This window comes from Aristolochia californica, unplaced genomic scaffold, assembly GCF_029961685.1.
Source record: "Aristolochia californica isolate CCGP_79_NKW_82.1479 unplaced genomic scaffold, dmAriCali1.0.hap1 SCAF_2, whole genome shotgun sequence".
NCBI lineage: Eukaryota > Viridiplantae > Streptophyta > Magnoliopsida > Piperales > Aristolochiaceae > Aristolochia > Aristolochia californica.
Window position 1 is genome coordinate 1,195,888 of NW_027181881.1, and position 17,852 is coordinate 1,213,739.

Below are 17,852 nucleotides of genomic sequence, written 5' to 3' on the forward strand. Positions count from 1 at the left end.
GAAATGGTTTTAAATTTTAAGATTTTACGCTTGTACTAAAATATTTTGAGACCTTCAATTTTTAAATATTATTTTTTTCTCAAAATTGAAGCTATTATTGGAGAGTAAAATAATGTCCTATTTGCCTATTGCCTCATGGAGACCACTAGAAAATGACTTCTCAATTTGTGGCTTTGACTCATTGCATGTCAAAGTGAAGAAGATGAGCTAGTGTGACTCATATGAATAGCCATGTCAGCTCACTCAATTGGTTTTAGAGACCATTATTTTCTAACTCATCAAGCTGACTCGACCCTGGAATCAATGATTTTGGACTAGGTGAGCTGAGCTATAGAGAGTGACTCGACTCTTCTATTCCAATCAAATTCTTTCCAACAAGCTTCAAGTTCGGTCACTAGTTCAGCAAGTCCTGATTCAAAATTGTTTGAGGCTAAACATGTATGTTCTTGTCACAAATTGAAGGAACCATTCCAGTATTAATTCCTTAAAATAGCTAGGCTGGATATCATCGTCTTCTTCCTCAAAATAAAGATGTAGATCCTAATCGCTTATTCCTGCAACGACGCATAAAAAGGACACGACCACTGCTAAGCTTAATGGCGCTGCAACTCTGTCAGTACCGACTCCTCTTCTCGGGTGGAAGACTCGGCTCCCCAACTGAACGCACCGGACTGGTGCTTCCACGATGAGTTCCAGGCGTGGATGATGAGGGAAGAGGGCTCGGTTCAGGCTGCACAATATCTGGAATGCTCGTCTGACCGGATCCCCCTTCCTCGGTTCCTGTGTTGACACTCCGCGGAGGTTCGTTATCTTCCATGTTATTCATCATCTCAGCCAGACCCTCCTGTAAGCCGTCATGCACTCCCAGCAATAACCGGGATGACTCTCTCTGCACCGATTCCACAAACTGATTTACGTTGTGCAGAGCGCGCTGCATTATCCGCGCAGCCGGAGGGCGGCGATTCAGGGCGGCGTTGGAGATTCGTCCACCACGGGTGAAGGAATGGTGACTCTGAGGCAGGGATGGGATGATCGGGGCGTAGTAGATCCCTGTGTAAAGTGGCTGGTGAAAGTAAGACGGTTCTTCCAGGGGTATTATCCCTTGGTTGGAAGAGAAAGGAATGGCGGTGACGCCTAAGAAGTCTACCATTGGCGGGCCAAAAGAAGCCCCTGCTCCCGTTCCCATTCCCGTTCTTGCTCCCGCTCCTCTAGTTGGCCGAGTGAATGGACGTTGTCGTAATGAGGCACGGGGGGTTAGAGGTGGCCGTCTGACCTCTGTGGTATTGACTCGCTGGGCCGGGGGACGCGGGGGAATCATCATGCGAGGGGGTTCTCTCTCAGGAGCCCTGCGGTTCTCGGGCCCCCGGCCATAGATCGGAGTCACGTTGTCGGACTCTATGTTGCCCATGCAGACCGGGCAATTGCGTTGATGAAACGCTCCTCCGTTCATCCACTGGTAAATGCACGGCCAGCAGAACAAGTGGCCGCAAGGGGTGAGAACTGGATCAACCGCAACCTCGAAGCAGATGTTGCAGTCGAAGAATCCATTTCCTCTTCCGCCATTCTCATGGTCGTTGCTTTCTTCCGTCTGTCCGGCCGGGGGATGTCCTGCAGGAGAGGGAATGGGGTTATGGGTCTGAAGCAGAGCTGTCCTGCTTGTATGGGGCAGGAGCCCGCCGCTCTCTTGTACAGCACGAAGAGTTGAAGTGAGATTAGTCTGGACGTTGCTCCTGCCTTGGTCTCTGCGGCTTCCCATGACGGTAGCAGATGACCCAAACAGCAGTGACGAAAACGAGGTTTCTGAAACCCTACTTCTTCTACAGCCCACCCAGCAGAGAGGTCCTGAGAGTGGAAGCGCAGTGACGAGATAAGCCTCCCCTCTCAGGTTTTTGTAGGGGAAGAGAGGAGGACGCGTGTGAGTAGGAGTAATCTGGTGCATGTCAGTGTTCGGAAAGACAGAAAAGCAAGAGAGAGAAAGAAACTCCCATGGGAGGGGCAGGAAGCTGAAACCGTTGCGGGTTTAACCAAATGAAAGCTGCCCCTCGGACTCGAGGTTAATCTCAAGTATTCCTCTTTAGCTATATAATAGAGATTTATGTTAAAAGGTGGAAAATGGAAACAATTTTGAGCTTAATTTTCTAGTCATATGTAGCATTTGGTATTTGGAAACAGGGCTCTCATTTTCTAGTCATATAGCTCTAAATATCTTTTAGAAAATCTTAACCCCTCATATACTTTATACTAGCAGGATCGAAGAATCCGTCAAGAGTGGTGATATTTACGAAGTTTTTAATACACATGTCTTAAAGTCTGAATCAATTTTTGTTTCAAGACACTTGTATAAGGATACTCGTGCATCATTTGTCTTATTTGGACATTACGGTATGTACTTTTGTTAAAATGTAACGTTCATGCATTGATTTCTAGACCTGACTTTGAAAAAGTCTCATTGTTATTATAGGGAGGTGAATTAGATTAGATTGTACAATATTATCATATAACAAAGTGACTAGTTCACTTATAGGTTGAATGGAAGTATATAGATCAACTTGTTCACATATTGATCATGAGTGTCAAAAATCCACATTATATAAGGTGATATTGCTTTTGCTAATGGAGGTGGCTCTACATAAGTTGTTTCCTACTACATTTCTATTTGTAACGTTTTTACTATTACATTTCCCACATCTGACTAAATGGGAGAAATCGGTACAACAATGACGATGCTTTCAAAGTTTGCTAGTGAAGCATGTAAGTTAGATCATATGTGTTTTAGGGCTCTCAAATGGAGACGAAAGAAAATTCTATCAAGTAACAAAGTTGAGTTCTTATATTAAGTTGGTGTAAGGATCAATGTGTTAACCGGTCAACCAAAAGCTCAAGCTTGTGGTGAACATACAGTTCCCTTTCTATGGATTAGGAATATCTAAACATGGAGCTCTATGGTGAGAAGAAGTAATTTTGGAGTAACCAAGTTAAATGAATTTGATTGGTTATTGTTATCAATCACCCAATACTCAATTGGTTGTAAAACTTCCAAGCATGTACTAGGAAGTTGCAAAGTACTACTCTACATGCTCAAGAAAAATATTAAGTTTGATGTTGGGATGTTTCTAATGGACGCCATTCTTCACAACCGATAAGAGAAAGTCTTGAAGCTTTCTCATGGATTATTATCACTCGTTTCCTACTAAAGAACAGATTCAACGTAGACAAATGAAATTGAGAAAGAGACCAAGCTTGTAATTGGGACCATAGTGATCAACGGTCATAGGTGAAGAAGTATGGGTTTGTCTCCTAATTACAAGCTATGGAAATAGGACAATTTTGCACCTTTGATTGGTGTTATATCTTAGAAAAGAAAATGTGGAAACTGAGTCACTACTCCCACAACCACACGATTAACAAGGAGAAGTGGAAGCAAGTGAGAAGGAAGAGGAAGACTTTGAGAAGATTGAAGCTCATTGAAAGTGATAATTCCAAAGGTAGTGGTGATGATGACAGCCTATATTTGATGAAGTGGGCAAAGTAGTGGCCTAGCAGCCAGAGGAGGCACTTCTCTCCTTGACATTGAGGATCACTCAGCACCTCAGGAAGGTGAGCGTAAAAATAAGGAGACTAAGTAAGAAGAGACTGAAAAAGAAAACTTGCAAGAAAAAGAAGAGAAAGATAAAGGATCAACACAAGAAAAAAGAGGAAGCAAGTAAGAAGAAAAAGGGAGATAAAATAAAAGTGCCTACAAATAAAAAAGAGGAGATCTTGGAAAGAGAAATATTGAATTTTGAAAGTTTATTGATAGATCTAGGAGATGTTGGTCTCAAGAATTCCATTAAGATAGTTATAATAATAACAAACATTCGAGTTACTAATAATGTGTTGTGCTGACAAAAAGTTCTTAAAGAAATTTTTTTGGCATCATATTTGTTCGGCTGACCAGAATCGATACAAAAGGGAAACAAGTAGCCCATGCCAAAAGACCACCATCCAATCAATCCAGCAGTAATGTTTGATCAAACTAGAGAAAGAAAGAACTTTTTTATCAAACAACCAACTCAGAAAAGATAAGAAGAGTAAAACTAGAAGAATAAGATAACTACATAGGAAGAAGTAAGCCACTTTAGCTTAAGAATTGAAGAATTGAAGCGTCAAAGGTCAAAGGTGTCAAGCACATGCATAGAAGTCAAGTACATTAGTAAAAAAGATGAAACCCTAAAATGAAAAGACTAAAAGAGTTAAGCATATAGTGAAAAATGAGCAAAAGGAGTTGACTCCTATAGAAGGATGTGAGCCTTTATCATGACAAAGAGAGTAAAGGAGTCACATACAGAGACACATGAAGTTTCAAAAGAAGAAGAATAGAACCCAACAGGTGGTGTAGAACCCAATTGGGAGGATTCGTACCCATGGTAGGATTTGAATTCATTTGAACAAGAGGAGTTGGAACCAACGGAGGATTCTAACCTATTTGAGCAAAATGGGCTGAATCCTCCCAATGTAAGAAACATAAAAATAAAAAAAATAGAAGGCTTAGAATCCACATAACATAAAGCTTTTGAATAGAAAAAAGGAGTTGACCCCTTTAGGGTGCAGAAGCATGAGGAGTTTTAACCTAAAGCAAACCTATGTTGCAGACCTTCAAAATTTTAGAATGTTAGACTAAGATGAAGAAGTTGTAGGTCTCCAATTAAAGCACAAATAGGTTTATTTATTGTTTATAATTTTTGGATTTAGTTTTCTCCTAATTTTGCTAAATACAAAAAATAGAATTATCCATTCATAATGGCTAGTTTGTTAACATTGGGAATCATCTTATTTGACTCAAACCCGTCCCAAACGAACTCTCCATCCCCATAGTAAAAACCAAGCCTCCTAAACCCTCATACACAATGTGAGAATTTATTGCTTCCTCCAAAGCTTGAAAGAAACTAAATTTAACATTTCTCTTCATTAAGGAAAGTTTTTTGTGCTTGTTCATTTAAATCTTCATTGAAAAATTAGATTTCAAATTTTTGAATGTATGGAAAGTAACTTTAAGGTCATATTAGGATCAATCATGGCATTGTGAGTGATTGTGTGATTGACAACCATTTGAAATTAGTGTTGTAACATCTTCTATTTTCAAATCATATCAATGCATGCTTGCTAGTATGTTGTTTTATTGGGGCATTTGAAATGGTTTTTCTTAAGTATTGAACTTTTGGGATAAAGTTTCAGATTTGAATGTTTACATTCTTTTACTTTGAGTTATTTCAACTATATTTGGTCCAGATCTATTACCTTGAAGAATGCCTCAAATACCGGTTAGGCCAGAGTTCCCAATAGGACTACCTCGAAGTTCAATTTTAGCCAACACAGGGGAGAAACATGGGCTATACTTTGAAATCAATCATTACATTGAGTTGTTGTTTGTACATTCCACAATTTGAAGACAATTTCCAGGTTTACATTAAGCCTACTTTTTCAAATTAAGCCATTGAATATTATTTTGAGTTTATTAGATTTCTAAATCAAGTCATCAATGACTATTTTAAGTTGTTGGATACATGGGTTAGGTACTTAGGATTGGTGTACCTATTGATTTGTGCTTTGATTGTTAAAATGTATCTCTTAAAAGGTAATTTATATCGGTTTATATTGTAAGCAAGTAACCTTTGTAATTGGTCAAATCATAAATAGGTACTTTCTTCACCTTAAGTTGTTTGAGAAAAGCTATTGGCCTGATAAGTAGAAGTTGGAAAATTGTCTTTGGGACTGAGTGAGCCATAAGATCTTGTGTAGGTAAATTGTTTTGTAAAACCCTCCAAGTCTAGGTTGGTGTGTCTAGTGAGCTACTGAAAATCCTCGAGTGGATTTCAGACGGTGGCAATGGACAGAAGGAGGAAAAGAAAAGAGAGAAGGAAGGGGTATGAGGAAACAAAGGGAATGAGTGAAAATTACATGGCCGGGCGAAAAAACTAATGCAAGTTGGTCAGTGGTATTTATTTCACAAACTATAGGCAGTTATAGTTGGCAAATTTTGAACCTTGCTAGCCATGAACATTAAAATTTGCCTACCAAAGATTTAGAAAGTTCAAAAAATATTATAAACCTCTTCTTGGTGAAATTTAAATTTATTGAAAATTCATAAATATTATGAGTTCAATATAAGTTTGCTAAAAACAAATAATTTTTTATGTTGGATATTATGTAATTTTAAAAAATAAAATCTAATTATAAAAATATTACTATTGTAGATAATTATGTTTATAAAATAACTTATTTTTATTATTGAATTTTATTTAATATTGTATTTTCTAAATTTAAACTGTTATGAATTAACATATAAAACTTATTTTAGACAAATTAACAAATCTTAGTACATTATCAAATATATTAGGCTAATTAACCAAAATTTATTGATAAAATCATGTTACATAAGGTAAATTATTCAATATGCTAAACTTAATAAATCTCCCTAATCATCATTAGACACTAAATTATACCTACATATAAGGTTTAAAGTTTAGGGCTTAGATTAATTATACAATAACCATAGTCACTAAGTTACCCCTATGTAATCATGTATATATCAATTACATTAACTTTATTAGTAAGTTATGCTTAAGTGACACATTACATTAAATTTTTAAAATTATGATAAAATTAAAAATTAAAAAATATCATAAATTCTTAATCTGCTAGCTATAATTGATCACTAAGTTATATTTAATTATTTACACTAACCTAATGAACCAATTAAGTATTATTAACCTAATTAATGAATCACCTACAACTAAAGTCATATTACATTAACCCACTTAATCGCTATTTTACACCTAAGTAAATTAACTATATTAACCTAATTAATCAATAATTTTAACTTAATCATGTGTTATTAATCTAACTTATCAATAACATACACCTAAAGGCATATTACATTAACCTAATTAATAATAAGCTAACATCAACCTAATTAAATACTAAAGTATACAATGAATCACAAAGTTCTACATAATTAATTATATTAACCTAATTAATCAATATATTTAATTAATTATATTAACTTAATTAATAAATAGGATACACATAAGGTTTTTTGGCTGAGGTTATCCCTCACTTTAATTTGAATGATAACAAAACTTAAACTAATGAACTAATGAAATATCAAACGTTTCAAGAAAGGGAACGACACTTACCTTCAAGAGACATCATTCAAGGTCATTGGAGAGTAACCGACAAAACCCACATAGAAGACCTCAAACACAAAAGGAAGGTTAAGTAACTTAAAGAAGAAGCACCTGGGAAGACTCAAACTTGAAGATTTTAAAGACTAGAGTCTAAATCAAAAGTATAGTACTCAAGAACTCTAGCACTATAGGAGAGTTGTCAACCAAATCCTTCACTTCGGTAAGAAGTACATCTTGGAGCTTTAGGATATCATGTTTTTATAAAACCATGTTTTAACTCATCCTTTTTCATGTTTAGAATTTCATTATGGAACATTGTCAGACTGAATGATTGATCATATGACTATATGTATGATCAATCAATCTGAGAGCATCTAGGCTTCATCCACAATGTACAATGAATCAACCAGAATGCAGAAGTTGAAGTTTAACATGTATGATTGATCAACAGAATGCTATGGGAAAAAATATAAAGCATAATCAATCATGTCTATAGGAGTGATTAATCAATAGAGTAAGGAATTTCAAAAAATAAAGTGATTAGAGTTGATTAATAGAACAATGTTATAAGTATGATCGATCAAGAGGCTGAGAAAATTCAAAAAATAAAGTCGTTGGAGTCAATTGGTAAATCAATGCTAGAGGTATGATCGATCGACCCAAACACAAAAAAAGCTGACTCTTCTCCAACATTTTGCAACGTCTTGGTGGACTTAAAAAAACCTATAAATAGGGGTTTAGAACTCATCTTTTAGTATCAATTGCAATATATAAACCCTTCTTCACTTTCAAATCCTTTACAATTTTGAGAAATTTTGTTTTCAATGTTTTTTTTTTTAAAAAAAGAGGGAGGTTCTATGCTTTTGCTTTCCAAAATTTTTTCAACCTTCTCAATTGCACATGAAGTTCCCATCCTATTTGAAGTTCCAAATTCATTCAACTACATGTGTTCAAAGTTTGGAAGTTCGGTCTCACTAGGAGAAGGTTATTTCTCCGAGAGGAAAATGTGTAAGTTTTGGTTACCTTTTATATATTTTGATTTCATTTGAGAGATTGTTCTAGAGCGTTTATTTCTAGAAGGGTGGTATTCTAGAGCCATGAATCTAGAAAGTGATTGCAAGAACCCGAATCTATTTACATTGGATGTCTTGGGAGAGATTGGGAATAGTATAATCGGGTACTACATTTGGCCTAAGAAAGTCAAAATCTCTTTGTATTTTTCTAATATTGTTTAGTAAAAATTTCCCAAGGGTTCTTGGGAAATGACTATTAGTAAGGCAACATCAATAACAAAAACAAGTGTGTTTCACTAGGGTTCTTTGAATTAGTTGGTTTATTCACAAGCCAAAAGGTTTTAGAGCAAGTACAAACATTACAATTAGGTTTTCATCATTTCTTACATATGGTAGCACAAACTTTAAGAACACTTATCAAAATAATTTTTCACTATAGAAAAAATTGTTAATAAAAAGTTCACCCAAGCGAAATCAAATTTTCAGCATTTTCAGCATATATTTCCTCTACTAGCCGTTATTCAGAAAAACACCAGATTGCTATTTTGAAGAACATAATCGAGGCTACACACCGTAATCAGTACTGATGCTGTATAAAGTAGAGACATTCAACATCAATTTGCCACCCTGCAGTTTTTACGGATCTCTCCATTCGATCCAGTTAAAGGGCTGATACTGCTCATTTTGATCATGGAATTGACGAAGTCCCTGAAGAACAGAGAAGAATTCTGGCTGTATTGTTGGACGAGTGATTTGGTAGCTGTGGCAGCATCATCACTGGAGAAGAGGATCTGGTCTGATTCCAGCAGGCCTTTCCCGTCGACCAAGTTCTTGAAATAATGGCTATCGAACAGATCGGTGGAGTTGCGGTTAAGGGCGGTGGTCGTGTTTCCATCACCGTTCTGTGGGCATAGCCTCTGAAGCTATGTCACCATGTTTGTGTCCATGGTGGTATCTGCTGCCCCTGTTCCTGAGAAGTTGAACAACCTTGAACTGAAAGTGGCGCACCTGGCTAGACCTATTGTGTGGCCACCTGCAAACACCGACACAGAACTCATTTCCGCACTGGAACGAAGAGGGAAATCTTCTATAACGAGAGGTCTTATATAGTTCTGCAATTTCTGCTTTATTTTACCTGACAAAGAGACAACATCTGTGATATTAAGGCCTACAGCTGCAAATTTCGCAGCAATTTGTGGTATAGTTTCAAAAGGTGCAGGAAGATCATTAGCTCCTGACTGGTTAGCAACCAACCCATCTCTTCTTCCCAAAGGCACTTTCCAAGAAGGTCCACCACTCTGCACACAAAAGAGTTACTGTCATAAACCCACTGCTCTCACTTTTACCATTTCAATTCGTTCTCCTCATGTAAGTTATTCTCCTTTTTGCGAATTTCAAACTTCAAAAAGTGGATCCATGGGTGAAGTTTGTTAGCATGGGCAAGAAATCCCATCTCAGAAAATGACTTTGGAACTCTGTTAATCATTTTGGGACGAAACCATAGACATACCAAGAGAACAGCATCTCTAGCAGCTATTGCCAGTATATCAGCACAGGACACCACCCCATTGCATTCATTTTCAACTGCTGTTTTGATTGTATCCACAACTTCAAATCCTCTTGCTGAGTTCAGATTAGGCACAGCTAATTTTTCACCGTCGTTGCCATCCAAAAGAACAGATCCATCACAACCCTGAAAAAGCATAGAAAAAAGCGTCAAGGAGAAGAAAAAGTCCCTGGAATGGAAGTAAGTTACTTAAAGAACAATGCATGAGCCTAAAATAAAGGTGACAAGGAGGAGAACACTATGAGAGCTGGGGGTAGACTTTCAAAAGCTGCTCTATTTAAAAGTGATTTTAGAAAGCAACTGAGTTATTTTGGAATACAATCAGTTTGTCCTTTGACTTGTAAAGATGATCAAAGACTACCTGGCCTTACTTTGTATCACCTCAAGTAGCTCAGAATATTTGGGAGGTCTCTATCAGTTTCCACCATGCCCGAAGTGTTTAGACCTTCTACAGAAGTTTCTTTCAGAGCTGTCTCCTTACCACCAATTAAACTGAGTATAATTTGAGCAAGATGGACAAGCTAATCTTTTACAAAATCAGGCTAAGTTCTTTTAAAGCGAAATCTTAGTAGATGCTGGCTGCAAGAAAGCTTGTTGCCTGGGACTTCGAGAAAAGTTGAAACTTACATTCACGAAGCAGTCATGAAAGTGGAGACGGAGTAGGGACGCTCCCATTCTCAATTCTTTCTTCAGAGCTGACTTGACCTCCCGCCGTACGACTTGGAGCACTTTGGGGCAGGTTGTAACGTAGAAAGTAGTGCTCAGTAGGGCTGTCGCAGTTATGCTCAAGTACATCAGTACAGAAGCTACAACCCAACAATGACGATCGATGCTCTTCATTCTCTTCGTCTCAAGCAGAAGAAGAAAGAAAGAAGCTAAAATGACTGCGTCTCTCGTCTGAAACGAAGAACCCAGGAAGTACTCCGTGATTGAATACCCTTCTCCGGCTGGAAGATTTACAGCCATGCAGAGACCTAACGGAGATTATTTAATCTCCACCTGACCACCTTCTTTACCCAGAGTGTCGCCGCCCATGGCGGCTCGACTTCGGACGTATCCCGAGCAGAAATGTATCTAGTCTAATTAACACTTTAATTGGTAAAATCCTTTTTGGATTAACAGCTATAAAATTTCATCACTGTGCGTCTGTGCTCACTCTATAATCTTTATCATATGGCCATGGTGGAAGAATATAACTGAGTCATCCTTCACCCAGAAAGCACTAGTCATTAGGAAAAAGAAACACCTTTCCGATTGTTGCATCGTGCAGGACTTCACCGTGGCTGACCTTTTCTACACATTTTATATGTGGAAATGTGAAATTGGATGCACCCAACTCCTCAAGTGGGTATCGTGCCTTTCAGGGTGAAGAACAGATACCAGTTGCCTGTTAATGCTAGCGAGGCTCTATCTTTCCACCGTCGTCTCTGTTAATCTTGGTAAAAGTTGGAGAATCGTAAGTGGATGTCGCCTAAGACAATTGAAAACACATCAAAAGAAACAGGATCGTGAATCGTTTGGAGAGGCGATCGATGCTTCTTGCAGCAGTGCGATACGCCTACATCTCAGTGATTATACTATATTCACTTATTTTGGGCGTTGGCAAATGGAATGCTGACAGTGTGATGACACTGGTCGGGAGCAAGAAAAAGGATCGATCTCCAACTTAATGAGAATATTAATATCACGATTTCCTGTTCTGCATTCTCCATCTGTGCAATAACCAGAGCTAGCTATTAATCGTGTTTAAATCCGCTAAACTTGCAAGCTTTGAAGGCCAGATCAGCGTCTACAAATCATCCATGGACGCCGACCCCTGTCTGTCTCACCGTTGCCCGAAGTGTTTCACAGACCAAGCCTTTTCTGGCGCTTTCAATGGAGTGTCTAATTTGAGCGCTTTTAAACACCAAAAGTCTTGTCTGTTGGGCCGCGAGTTTTGCAAACTTGATTTCATCAGAAGGGTAAGAGGTTCAGATTTGCTAGTGGGTTTGGTCGCTTGCAAATTGTAATATATGAAGAACACTATATCCTATCTCTAATCAAATACAGGGGTTGAATGACCCTGTCTTCCTCAAAACTTCCTACATGATTGGTGGGAGTATAATTTGTTTTAATGCAATTAAATCCAAACGGATTAGGATGCTCATCTGTTTCAAGTTCAATTTCTTCTTAGTTCAAACTAGTTTTAGCAGATCTCATTATCAAGAAGCTGGTTTTGAGTTCTTCTTAAGCCCCAGATCGAGAAAGTAATTCTTAATATTAGCCGAAGAGCAGCGTAGGAGCAGCGTGTTCATCTACAGTAACTAATCGATTTTCGTAAAATTTTATTTGCAGGGACAGAAAAAGAAATTGCTCCAGCAGAAAGCGCAACTGAAAGAACACGAATTACCTTCCATTTTTCTTAATCTTCTTAGTAGTGAACAAGGGATTAAATAAAATTTCTAAGCTTTTTCTTTAATTTCTATCTTAAATCCGACTAATCACTATCAACCAACATACTTTCTCCATAAAAATTAAGAAAAAAAAAACTGAAATACAGTATTCTCCCAGTTCCCAATTAGTTTGCTGCTAGCTCATATCTGCAATCTGAGTTCCCATTAGTCTCTGGAGTAGCACACTGGTTCCCAGGAACAGTTGCAGCCATGTAAGGAGGTAGCAATAAGAGCGACGGCTCCTATTCACAGGGGTCTTCTACCGAAAAACCAGACGAAAAAAGAAAAAGAGAGGGATGGAGACACCTAAACTGTGAACTGTTAACTGTGAACATGCTTCTCTCTCTCCCCCTCCCGTGCCGAGAAAAAGGCGAGCTACTTCGCAGTGCACCATGACATGATGTTGCAGTCAAAACAATCAAAACCCCACAATGCTTTCAATACAAGAGATGAAACGAAAGAACACTCAAAAACCACACAAACTGCACTTTCTGGCATGGAAGAAAAGACTCCTAACAACTTGCTTCAACAGTAGAATCACACAAAAAAGACGCACAGTCCAAAGACGAACTGGGATTGACATACCCAACATATACGATTGCTCGCCTACGAAGAAGTAGCGGTAGCCGCAGTGGTAGTCGTAGCAGCAGCAGCTGCTGCTGCAGTGGTACTGCGATCGGTCGAGAGTATCGCTGCTGTTGATAGACCAAGCAAGCTGCTGATCGAACGAGCCTTCACCATCCCAATCTTCTTCTTTGTTGCACCCTTACTCGCTGCCGTTTGCGCTTCGCTTTTGTCTGAAGATCCGGCATTGTCGTTCTTAGGATCAGCTGCAGGCCGGCTCACGGAGGAGGGACGGCTGGGGAAGCTGTTCATGCTTCGGAGTCTTCCCTTTCCCAAATGGTGCTCGCAGAGGGAGTAACCCACGAGAGTCTGTTGGCAGCATCTCCATCCCCTCCCATTGATCCGACTGCACCGAGAACCCTCCATTAACTCACTGTTATTACCACGTCTACCCTTCTTACCGACGCTGGCAATCACTTCGGCTGCTTCACTTGCAGCTCCCGCTGGCTTTTCTTCTTCTTTTTCTTCTTTCTGGACCTTTTTCTTGGTTGGTCTCTTTGTCTTTGTCTTCACCTTCTTCTGTTTCTCCGCTGCCGTTGCTTCGCCTCCCCATTCCAGGCTTCCTTTTCTCTTCTTCAAAGGAATCACTTTTTCTCTTTCTTCCCACCTCCCATCTGCTGCTCATATACCATGTAAAGTAGATAAAAACAAGAAATGAGCCAAGGTGCAAGGAAGGGTACTGAAACATGGTGAAACCGTCCCTATAAATGTTACCTGTGGATGTTTCTGCACTAGGAGGCTTCGTGCTCCCGTTCCTAGCAAAGCCAAGAAAATACACGCAGAAAAGGATGAGAATTAAACACAGCACAATCTCACTCCACTCCCTTGTTCTAAAAACACAGCCGGTGATTTTGATACTCTGGTATGTATAAATACAGAGGGCGATTTTATATATAGCCGAGGTGGTGGGTGGCGAGTAAAGAAGACGTGCAATAACCGCTCCTCAGAAATAGCACTCTCAGAAAATGACGGTGTATTGCCATTTCTATCGGTCTCTTTTTACCATGGAAGAGCACCATTTTATGTCAATCAAAACGGTGATTTGGGGTATTTGTTTTTACCTTCCATTGTTACCCTTTTCTCTTGCACTGCATCTCTCCTCTTCTGCATCTCGGTAGGCCTGCAGTCACCCATAAAATCACAAACCCTTTCCTTCCTTTTTGCACCCCGTTTCCTCGATTGCAGATTAAACAAACAGGAAAACGAAATCGAAAAAATTTCTTGGTGGGTTCGTTTTAATGGAAGAGAAGACAAAGAGAGGAGGGTGGTTGAGGCGAGAACCTACCTCCACCGGTGCGAGAATCGGAGCTGAGAGCATGCAACACTGGTTCACCTCCTCCACGCACTTGTGGTCGGCACGATCGCAAACCCCACCGCGGAACGGCCCGTTATCCGCACGACGGCTGGGAAGACCAGTGCTCCCGCGATCGATCCGCTGATCGAACCCTCCTTCCCCCAGCTCCCCCTCCCCAGGTCCTCGAACTGCTCCGGCTACCCCTCTCTGCGCTTCCTCCATATCCCCATCTTCAGCCTCCTCCGGTTTCTGCACAGATGCGCCTCGCAGACAAAAGAGATCTGAAGCCATTCGCGGCGAAGACGAGAGCGAGAAGGGCAGCATAGATCTCTTCCGGATCCTCATCTCCCCACACAGAACCAAACAAAAAACCAGTAAAAGATTCAGAAGGAAGAGAGAACAAGTGGATTCAATCTGCAGAGCGTGATTTGAGGTCCGAAGACGAAGAAGCCGAAGCAGATGAGGGAGTGCAAAACCTCCACACTAAAGGGGAATACGGTGTGTCTCTTCTTTTCAGGTTTTTAGTGGTATTCTATTTTATTTTATTTAATATATATTTAATACTTATTTCCCCTTCTCTCACCACACACGCTTCGAAAAAGCACGCCGGCGCCGCGAGACACGTGTGGCATCCACCGGCTGCAGCCCGTATCACCGTACGGTCACCGTCCGGAGCCGGTCCTCAACGGCGAGGGGAGGCGGACCAGGCGGTCACCTGGTTGGTTTGTGTGGTTGGCGTGGGCGCCACATGCGTTATCCTGGTCTAAATGACAACGACCCCGGGCCACACCCTCGCTGGAAATTTTGTTCAAAAAGGGTCGCGCCTTGTCATGGCTCGCATGTGCTCGGTGGGTCACGTAGTACACCCTATCCTTCACGCTTCTCCTCTTCTCTGCTCCGAGAGAAAAAAATCCGCGCGCATCTTGGCTGTTCGTGACGTGGGGCCTACTTTCATCATCGTAAGAGTTTAGTCAACCGTTGAATAAGTCCTCCCGGAGACCGAGGACCACAGTGAAGCGTCTTCTTCTTCTACGAGACCATCATGAGTCTCTCGTCTGGGACATTTTAATGGAGTTTAACGGGAAGAAACTGTGGAGATGAAAGGGGGAAAGTTAATTACTGCTGGGGGGCTTGCTTGGCCTGCTGGTCCTTTCCAACATGCGATCCATCTGGATTTCTCTAAACCCTTCTGACTCAACAAAGAAAAGTCTAATCGTCCTGTTAGTTAACCATTTCCTCTACTCCTGCTTGCCTTGTCGCAGAAATCTTACTTGGATTTCTCACGGTACCAAAAGCTGTCCAGGTTCAACAGATCAAGGCATCATAGGAATTAATAAATGAATACTTACAGGCTTCGGGGATATGGACCAAATGCTTTGTTTCTTTCCCCGTCTCATACTCGCGTTCTACTGTTCCTGAAAGGAAGAAAATGCCCACGAGCTGGGATCTCTGAAGAGCTGTTTGAGGGAGCTTGGTTTTCTTCTTTCTTAACCATATTTCGCGTTATTTATTGCTTGGTCTCACTAGAAGAAAAGAAGGAACAAGGCTGCTTTACAGTAAACGACGGGGTGTGTTTCGTAAGCAGGTGCTGAATGTGGACTTGAAAATCATAAAAGACGGCTAGGAACTCCTTTTCTCCTGCAACCGTCTTCCCTGTACTGATGGCTCTTATTCCTTCTTCAGTTACACTAGACGAGATACGCGATTGGTATTCCTATCTTCTACTTGCTTTTCTCTTCTCGTGATGAGATCTGATTCTGCGTAGGGTTCGCAAGTAACTTCTTTGATTTTTATTACTGCATAATGTGGCGGCTATGAAGCAGCGGGATCTTTGTGAATAATTTATCAGACTTGAGCCGAGACTCTCAAACAGTTTCGGCACCCAAAATACGTTCCCTTTCTGTTTACACGACAACAGGATATATACGACCAGTAAGGTCAAATCTTGCGCTTTCATCACCGTAACAGATAGAGAAGAGAAGGGGAGGGTGAATTCAGCAAGACTGGACATTAACGAGGATTAAAAAAAAAAAAGCGGCAACATCAAGAGCTTCCGAAATACAGTGACAAGAATTGAACACAAGAGGGGCAAGCTTTACTCCAGTTGGTCTGGTAGGAGTCGCTGCCAATTTAAACCTTCTTCTTGCAAATTACGACGGCCTGGGAAACGACCAATTACACCAAATCTTTCCAAAGCTATGTTCACGTGGTTCTGGGTAGGTCGACTGTCGCTGCACCCAGAAAGAGAAAGTCGGGTATCTGCTATTATGAGCCAACAGCGAGCATTTTGAAGCTTTCAAGAAAAATGACAGAGAAGCGGGAGACCGGAGAAGCGGCTGCGGCGGAGATGGAAAGCCCAGGGAGAGATCGAGGGAGAGGGATCTTGTCCTTGGCTCTGTGTTGCAGGTTGAAACGAGCTGGCGGTTGTTACCGAGGAGATGGGATCCCAGGGGAGTGGACTATAAATTAGAAAAAGGACTGGTGGGGTCAACGTTCGAGAAAAAGGACAGGGATGGACTCGGAGATTTTATAAGAAAATTAAGAGAAAAATAAGGGATGGGATAAAGCATCATGTGCCCTCCCGTCGTTCGGCTCGGAGGGGTGGCTGTCCCCTTTGAGTTTAAGCAAGGACCAACCCCATCATCGACGAGTCCGCTCTGTGCTGTCATAAAAGGGACAGGCACCAGAATATCAACTAACCGCATAGACCTAATCGCCTTTCTGAAGTCCAGAGGAAGCCACATCCCGGAGCCTGTTCATGACGTTTTCCGGTTTCTTTTTACCATAAGCCGTGACCCAAATTTGTTAATAGTGGACCAAACCACAATTGACCCCATTTAGAGTTTGTTGATTTCTAACCAGTCGGTGTGGTCTCGTCCCTGGGTCTCTGCATTAGTGTCGATGACAGTTGAGACCTCGGACGTGCATGTCGTACTAATGGGCCCACCTCATTTTTTTCTTTCTTTTCGATTTCCAAATGTCGTCACCCGTACCTCGCGGGATTACCCGGTCAGCCGGTCATCCTCGTCACCTTCTCTGCCACCCGGCACGAGCCGTCCGGCCGGCCTCAGAATGTCCGTGTGGTGCAACCCCAGAGGATTGCCTTCCCTTTGCATTTCGCTCGCTGAATTCTTTCATTATCTTTTAAAAGTTTTTAGTCATCAAATAGGCACAGCAGCAGAAGATTCTCTCGCCTTGCTTGTCTTTCACTCTCTTTCACTCTCGCCTGGTTAAGCACTGGTGAGCTAGTAGCTTCAGTTTGCACCTTCTTCTGTCTTCCACTCAGATCCACGTTTCTGGTAAGAGAACCCATCAAATCGAGGACGAAACAGAACAGGCAAAACCGTAGTTCCCAGATGGAGGTGTGAACGTCCAATACACTGTTGTCCCTTACTAGCTCAGAGCTCACTAAGGTGCTAATTAGATATGGGCAGCTCTTCTTGCTGGTAATTACGAGATCACGGTTAAAAGACGTTCAAAGAAGGAACATAACAACCGCATTCAGATTGCTGAGAAACTCGTTATAATGGAGCTCTTTCTACTTTCCCTTCCGTTCATACAGGATCTAAAGGATGCGAGGAGAAGAAAATCGGACTATCAGGCAAGTATAAGTTTCACTAGAGCTCCCGCTTCGCCGTTTCTCTGTTGGGACGATTGAAAAATTATAACTTTGATCTCACCTCCCCACGCTTTTGAGCCGTAAAGATAACCCACCATTGATCGGATAAATTCGTCCACCTTCGTTTATCGACGCCT

The 17,852-nt window shown here is 40.8% G+C and overlaps 1 protein-coding gene and 1 pseudogene across 2 annotated transcripts; both read right to left on the bottom strand.

The window, feature by feature from the left end:
• Window positions 1-8,793: 8,793 nt before the first annotated feature.
• On the bottom strand, window positions 8,794-10,712 carry LOC137956493 (peroxidase N-like; annotated as a pseudogene).
• A 1,522-nt stretch (window positions 10,713-12,234) lies between these two features.
• LOC137956269 (uncharacterized) lies at window positions 12,235-15,603 on the bottom strand. Of its 2 annotated transcripts, none has more exons than XM_068803687.1 (4): window positions 14,088-15,603; window positions 13,864-13,922; window positions 13,517-13,557; window positions 12,235-13,416 (listed from the first exon to the last, which is right to left on the bottom strand). In XM_068803687.1, the coding sequence occupies exons 1-4, from the start codon at window positions 14,439-14,441 to the stop codon at window positions 12,785-12,787; spliced, it is 1,086 nt and encodes a 361-aa protein (XP_068659788.1). In that variant the 5' UTR covers window positions 14,442-15,603; the 3' UTR covers window positions 12,235-12,784. The 2 variants fall into 2 exon arrangements, with proteins under 2 accessions (XP_068659788.1, XP_068659787.1); XM_068803686.1 differs by having other exon boundaries at window positions 12,235-13,419; window positions 14,088-15,601.
• Between the last annotated feature and the right edge of the window lie 2,249 nt (window positions 15,604-17,852).